Source organism: Solea senegalensis, linkage group LG13, assembly GCF_019176455.1.
Source record: "Solea senegalensis isolate Sse05_10M linkage group LG13, IFAPA_SoseM_1, whole genome shotgun sequence".
Lineage (NCBI taxonomy): Eukaryota > Metazoa > Chordata > Actinopteri > Pleuronectiformes > Soleidae > Solea > Solea senegalensis.
The window spans coordinates 3,829,991-3,837,704 of record NC_058033.1 but is presented as its reverse complement, the minus strand read 5'-3'; the positions used below and the strand labels follow the sequence as shown (position 1 = coordinate 3,837,704).

The 7,714-nt window shown below is 41.5% G+C and overlaps 1 protein-coding gene across 1 annotated transcript; it reads left to right on the top strand.

Moving 5' to 3' along the window:
* Positions 1-1,498: 1,498 nt before the first annotated feature.
* rab38b (RAB38b, member of RAS oncogene family) lies at positions 1,499-7,492 on the top strand. Its single transcript, XM_044042944.1, has 3 exons — positions 1,499-1,883; positions 4,086-4,363; positions 6,304-7,492. Exons 1-3 carry the CDS (start codon positions 1,652-1,654, stop codon positions 6,451-6,453), a joined length of 660 nt encoding a protein of 219 aa, XP_043898879.1. The 5' UTR covers positions 1,499-1,651; the 3' UTR covers positions 6,454-7,492.
* The last annotated feature ends 222 nt before the right edge of the window (positions 7,493-7,714 follow it).

Sequence of the window (7,714 nt, the reverse complement as noted above, 5' to 3'; positions counted from 1 at the left end):
TTCACTGTGGACTTTTTCAGCTCGGGGCCCCAGGCAGTTCCCTGCTGTGCCTGTATCTTGTTGCAACGCCCCTGTATAGATTAGCATAGTAGTGAGTTTATATAGAATTGTCAGGACGCTGCTTGCTGTGCAAATTCATTATTTCCGCCCCAAGATTCAACCACGCCTGTTGCCAATTTACCTCCGTGTATTTAAGCTCCTCTGCCACAACAACTCCCTTGCTGGATTGTCTTTATTTATTATTTTTTTATTATTTTATTATGTTTTGTCGTCGCCTGGATGTATTGCACTGCTTTACTCTGTGTTTTTGATTCCTGCCTGCTATTAACTCCAGTAAAGTGAGTCAGAACTTTTATCCGCCGCGTCTGTTGTTCTTCTCTGAGTCATTAAGATGATTTATTTGGACTTCCATTTATATTCGGTGGACCGTAATTTAATTTGCGTGGAAAAAAAGGGTCTTTATATACAGTAACTGACCTGTCTGGTCTGATAGTATTGCTTGACAGAGAGTTTGTGAAGGCAAAACGTTAACATGTGTGGAGTTTAACACACTCCTTCACCGAATTATTGATATCAAATACTAACACATTTTGAAAGATTTTATCCCTCTTTTGTCATGATGCCACCATGTTTTTGGATGGGGAAAAAAAACCTGAAAATAATTATTTGCAATATAGTACATGCAAAGTAGATAGCAGACAGTGCTGTCTAGTGGAAATAGCATGTTTTTTTTTCTCCATTTGCCAAATATGGGCAAAAATGACGCCATCTGGTGGAGAGTAGTAAAAATGATCACTTCCCAAAAAAGCAAAAGCCCAGATGCCCAATGCATGTATTTTGTTTTAATGGAAGTGAGATCAAAAATTGCAGTTTGAATGGGTTTCAATGGGACATATTTTGTGCTTAACGGTACGAGCGTAACACTTGTTTATACAGAGTGTATTTAGCCTGACTGTAGGAGATCAGATAAAGATCCAATAAAAATATCATACGCATAGAATGCACACAACAGTAAAGTTAACTTAACAGGGTTAAGTTGTTTTAATGAAACCTTGTTGCAGTGTGAAGACACCAAAGCGAGGATAAGGGCCAAATATCAAAAAATGGAAAATAGTCTGACTTCTGAAATTAAAGTCAATTCTGACTTCTATCACTGTTTCCTCAGAATTTGGACTTCTTTTCGTTCTTTTTAATATATTTTTTAATTTTGTTTCCAAAAAACACACACACCCACATGTGGCCCTCGTGCTCTTCCGTAGCAGGCAGCCTTCCCGTTCCATATTTATTTTGTGGGAAAAGCAACAATGCGACGGATTTTCCGCCACACACAGAGGGTTAAAAGCGTGACAACAGTTACACAATAGGTTGTGTCTCACGACGTCCTCATGACAGGAACCACAGCGTGCTATAATAAACCGTGCGCACTGCGCGCGCGCACGCACGCACGGCGAGGTCACAAGTTCCCCAACACACACACACACACACACACACACAGAGGGAGAGCTTCCCTACAGGGAGGGCGGCTCCTAATCCACGCGGAGGGTGAGAGACTTTTATTCCTGAGACTTTGAGGTGGACAAACTCAGTCTCAGCGCGCGCGCACACACGGAGGAACAGGGACATCTTTGGCTTGAAAGATCCGCCAGGTGGAATGATGACCAATCGCTCCTCATACTCCAACAGCACGCCGAGCCTCCGGACGGAGCACCTGTACAAGGTGCTGGTGATCGGTGACCTCGGGGTCGGGAAGACTTCCATCATCAGGCGCTACGTGCACCAGACTTACTCCAACAACTACCGGGCGACCATTGGAGTGGACTTCGCTCTGAAGGTGTTGAACTGGGACCACGAGACTGTCCGGCTCCAGCTGTGGGACATTGCAGGTGAAGTGTGTGTGTGTGTAATGTGTGTGGAAGTTTGACAGCAGAGGACATAAGGGGAGGTGTCTCCTCCTGCTGTCAAACTTTCAAAGTTTCAAAGTTTCAAATATGCATGTGTGTGTAAATATATATGTATATATATATATGTGTGTATATATGTGTATGTATATATATATGTATATATATGTGTATGTGTATATATGTATATATATGTGTATGTATATATATATGTATATATATATGTATATATGTATGTATATATATATGTATATATATGTATGTATATATATATATATATATATATATATATATATATATATATATATATATACACTCTTGATAAAAATGATCATTTGGGCAGATGATGCTTTTCTTCAAACTGACTCTGCGATGACAGCGGCAAAGTTGTGAAACATTCACAGCTTTAGGATGCACAGTCACTGTGTGTGACACACACACACACACTTGAGTATTCTTGTACACTGTCACTCAGTCATTTGTCATAGGTATGCCGCCGCATCATGTGATTAGGTCCATGTGAGGGAGATTTAAAGTCCAGTCACAGGAGTGTCATTGTAGCCTCAATCGTCTCACACACACACAAGACACTGCACTCATCCATTCATTTGGTCAACCTAAATAAAGCATTCTCCCCAACCTTAACCTTAACTGGTTAATGACTAACCCTAACTTTAACCTAACCACAAAGACAAATATTAGCCCTAAACTTAACCAGCTCCTCAGAAATGAAGTTCTGCCGCATTAGGACCAGGTTTTGGTCTCCATGAGGACGACTGAATCTGACAAGATCACTTTTTATACCCCCGACCTTTAACCTTAAATGTTTTAACCCAACTTTACCCATAACCAGTTAATGCCTTCATACGTCAAACTTCAGAGAAATAAATGTGGTGGTTGTGTCTCATTAGGACCAGGTTTTGGTCTCCATGACAAGGTCAGAGATGAGACCAGAGGACATTCTGAAGACGTAGACACACACACGTGCTTTCAGCAGTTGATTTTGATGCAGCAAATCAAATTATAATAATCCTTCCACGGTAAATTGAAGTGTGTTGGAACAAAGCAGGAACTCTGTGTTTGCTGCACCGTAGGCTTGTAAAATTAAATGCACAGTATGTAATTTGTGCGGTTAGGGGTCTGTCAATCAATCAGTTATTCAGATAATGTCGTGAAGCAGCGCGAGACCATGGGAATTGTTGTTTTATTGTCTCATTTAGCTCACGCAGCAAGCGGCAAAGAGCGGTTTTGCTCCGCCATTGATAAAAATAGGAGTAAAAAAAGGATTTTGCTCCACTAATTAAAGCAGAGACGGCAAAGTGAAAGGCGGACTAAATGAAAGGGCCCGTTAACGTGCGTGGAAATGTGTATTGTTGTCGCTTTAAAGAGTGTTTTCAGATGTTGTAATAGTAGTGTATGTGAGCGTCACGCCATTTGCATCACTGAATGACAATTAGCATCAAGTGACGTGTGTGACTGCAGACGATGTGAGTCCACGTGATCGATGAAAATCATTCACACGTTCCCCCGGCACGAGAACCAAAGAAGGAGGACGTCCTCCGTACCCGTCACTGTCAGGTTCTCCTGTTCCTCGTGGAGCATGAGGTGGCGTTTTGTTTTGTTTCTTTGTGTCCCTTCACACACGTGAAGTGAGGACACATCAGCTGTGTAAACGCTGCTGCTGAGACGAGGGCGTGTTATGCAAAACGAGCAGGATACACACACGCACACACCTGCATGCTCAGTCTGGGAGTAAGGAGTGTGTGTGTGTGTGTGTTAAATAGCAGAACACACACTGCAGAGGATTATCATCATGAAAGTGTTCTAACCTGCTCCTCCAGAACCTCATTTCCGAGGTTGGGCGCACACAAGCTCTTTAATTGCGTAAAGCTTCACAGATAATGTGACATTTTATGCTTCTTTTTTTTTTTTCAGTCGTTTTCAGCCTGAGGTCAATGTCACAAAGCAGGTTTCATTTTCAAGTCAGGCCTGTCGTTAGCGGGAACAAAAGCTTGTATTGACTGTCCTTGTTTGGCGCAACGTGACAGTAAGAGTCCAGGAATGCGCTGCTTCGCGAGAACACGACCGCGGATAAAATGTCAGCTGCATTTCCCAAGAAAACGCAAGAAGGAAAATGTAGGACAACAATGAGATTGTGTGTGTGTGTGTGTGTGTGTGTCATCGCAGGTCAGGAGCGCTTCGGAAACATGACGCGGGTCTACTACCGCGAGGCCATGGGAGCCTTCATCGTGTTCGACGTGACGCGGCCCACGACCTTCGAGGCGGTCGTCAAGTGGAAAGAGGACCTGGACTCCAAGCTGATGCTGGGCAACGGACAGAGCATCGCCACGGTGCTGCTCGCCAACAAGTGCGACCAGGGCAGAGAGCTGACCAACAACGGGATCAAAATGGACCAGTTCTGCAAGGACCACGGCTTTGTGGGCTGGTTTGAGACCTCGGCTAAGGTGAGATGGACGTGTGAACGCGGCCATTTGCAGAGTGTAGATATTGTGAGTCAATAAATGATCACAATTGATCCTAATTACTAAATAATTTAGCAATCATTTCAAATTTGAAGTCATGTGATTGATTTACTAACAGTACAGTACAGAAACCGAAGAGACAGAATGAAAATAAGTGGTTAAAGCTGCTGCCAGTGAAGTATTTGAGTTAAAATACATTTAAAAAAGGTAGTGCTTCGCTATTAAATATACGTAAAGGTCTCCATCCATCCATTGTCGACCACTTTGTCCTCCACGGGGTTGCTGGTGCCAATCCCAGCTGACATAGGTCGCCAGTCCATCACAGGGCCACTGTGCATGTTTCTGCACTGTGGGAGGAAACACAACAGTTAAAGCCACTCCTCCGCTGTGTGTGTCTGTTACATGAACGTTGTTGCCAAGTCATTTCACACAATGCTGATTAAGCCTATCAACTCTATTTATTTTATTTATTTTTTATTTAACTTAAAAAGCCATCGAGGGGGAAAAAAAATAAAAAAAATAAAAAAAAAACAATTAAAAACTATTTTTCAGATTATCCCAACATCACGTGATGCTGATGCACGATAAGTGTGTCATTAAAGTATTGTTTTCTTAAATGCTTTTCTTAAGATGTCTGTACAGTAAGTGGAGGTCAGTGAAAGGGAAAAGTGAAACTGCCACTGAGTGGAATTTCATACCCTGATGGAAAGTGGCTCAGATAAATTCACACAGCAGAGTCAGAACAAGGTGCTGAGATGAAACGGTAAAAGTATTAACAGTCTCTTCACCACGTTGTTAAATACAGTATATGTTTTGGGATGAGGCCCCTCCCACAGACACATAAGCAATGTTATTACGTACATTTTCTGACTCTCTTTTAAGTTTGTTTTCCTTTTTTGAGGTTTATTTGCAGCATTGGCAGTTAGTATTACCAGTGCTGAAATAGTAAAGCTGTACAATATACACACATATATGTATACATGTATATGTATATATGTATATATGTATACGTGTGTGTGTGTATACATATATACGTATATGTATACATATGTATATGTATATGTGTATCTATACATATACATATATATATGTGTACTTGAGTGTGTGTATATATATACGTATATCCATACATATACATATATGTATACTTGTGTGTGTATATATATATACGTATATCTATACATATATGTATATATGTATACGTGTGTGTGTATATATATACGTATATCTATACATATACATATATATACACATATATATGTGTATATACACACACATGTCCTCCTCCAAACATCCTCTGCTGACATGTATGTGTTGCCACAGCACCTTTCATCTAGCGTCGAGGCTCAGCATTCTGAAAGGTCAAAGGTCAGAAGGTCAGAAGGGGGCAGGTGAAGCCGGAGGATGTATGGAGCAAAACAAACGATACATCCGTCTTTATTTTTTTTTTTAAATAAGTGTTTTAAAGACAGTCGGTGTGACGGTGAGAGGAAGATAGTTAATCACATTTTTTTACAGGATGTTTACTGACAAAAATACAGGTTTGAGTGCTTTTTTTAAAGAATGAAAACCATTTTCACGTTTCTTTGCGCCGTATAACAAAGAAATCATAAAAACGGAATCATTTTTAGAAGTAAAATGATGATGAGAGCATCATTTCCAATTTTGAGAAACACAGACCAACATTTTCGGCAATTTTCTGGACTAATTGAGAAAATAATTGACAGTTTAGTTGCAGCCCTAAACAGAAGCGATAAAATTAGTTTTCCACGCTGTATTTGTCGTATATTGACATTTTATAGAGATATTATGAGTACACTAAGTAAATGAATGGACAAAATATTGCGACAAAGAACGAGAAAGTTCTCCAAGACATTCTTCCACGGCACTCTGTAGGTTTTCATTTCATTTCTCTTTTGCAGGACAATCTCAACATCAGTGACGCCGCAAACCTCCTGGTGAAGCACATCATGGCGACGGAGAACGACGTCCTGAAGTCCATCGTGCCAGACACCGTGTCGCCACAGCTCGACTCCGACAGGCAGTCGAGCTGCTCCGGCTGCTCCAAGTGAAGGAAGCGGCTGGCGACGCGACGGCGGGACAGAACGGAGCGGAGTAATAGCGTTAGGACCGAGAGGGACATGCACACCACGCGGCCTGGTACAGTTTGGCCTCTTTGGTCCAAAGCGGAAGCTGAACATTTGCAGCCGACTGCAAAGTAACATGGATTCAGAAGAGCTGCACGTTCTGTTTCTGTTCTTTTTTAAAGACATTAATCTTGAACTTCAGTAAGGCCGAACCACACCTTGCTCTTTATATTAAGACTATTTCAAGTGCCATCAACGTTTGGGTCTGAACTGAACAAAAGGAGCCAGAAATACTCCCAACGAGAATGAACGAAAGGTCAACTTCACTTTTCAAGTCTGTGTGATTTAATTTATTGTTGTTCTCCTTCTGTTCACCTCAACATAAGCTCGTGTGGGAGACGTGCTGCCGTCCTGTAATGCAAACGTTCATTGGAGCCCAGATTGTGTGAACTTTGCACAGACTGTATGTTGTTTTTTTTAACGAGTTGTATTGTGTTGTTTACAGTCCCTCTCTTTTTTGTGCAGGCTTGTTTAAGTAACGGCACAATCATTTTGGTTTGGAGAACACACATTTCTGAGTGGAGCTCGTCTTGCAATGGCCAGTGGACAGTTTAGACGACTTAAAGGGTCAATGTAGGTTTTTCTGTCTGAGAGAAAGCTGAGCCCTCTGTAACCATGGTAACTACAGCTTAAGTTTTTTTTTTATTTATTCTTATGGCTGTCCTTAAACATCATACGTACATATTTCTCCATTTATGACCTGGTTTTCTCTCCTTTCCTCACCCACCGGTTCTTCTTTGAATGGGAAATGCTCCGGCTTTTGTTCCTTCTCTGTCTTTTTCCACATTTACATACAGTAAATGCTCAGTGAGGACATTATGCGTTATGTTATTTCCCCTCGGTTTACGGCAGCGTCACATGTCGCCATGGCCGTAATTTTACAGTATCCACATCAGGGCATGATGGATGTAAACAATGCGTTCCTCTCAGGATCTTAATTTCACAGTGTCAGTGGGGATCATCATGAGAGCGATGATGTGCAAAATAAATGATTTGGTTTCACACACATCTTGTTTCATGCTTCTTTCGGGACCTTTTTTTTTTCATCTGGACTTTTAAACCTGCTGGAACGAACCATTTTGCAGGCGCATGGTCACTGTAGTGGAGCTCCAGAAAGCACAGAGAGAGAGGGAGAGTGAACCAGAACTAAGTTTTTATTAGTTTAGACTGGGAAATGTGACTTTGG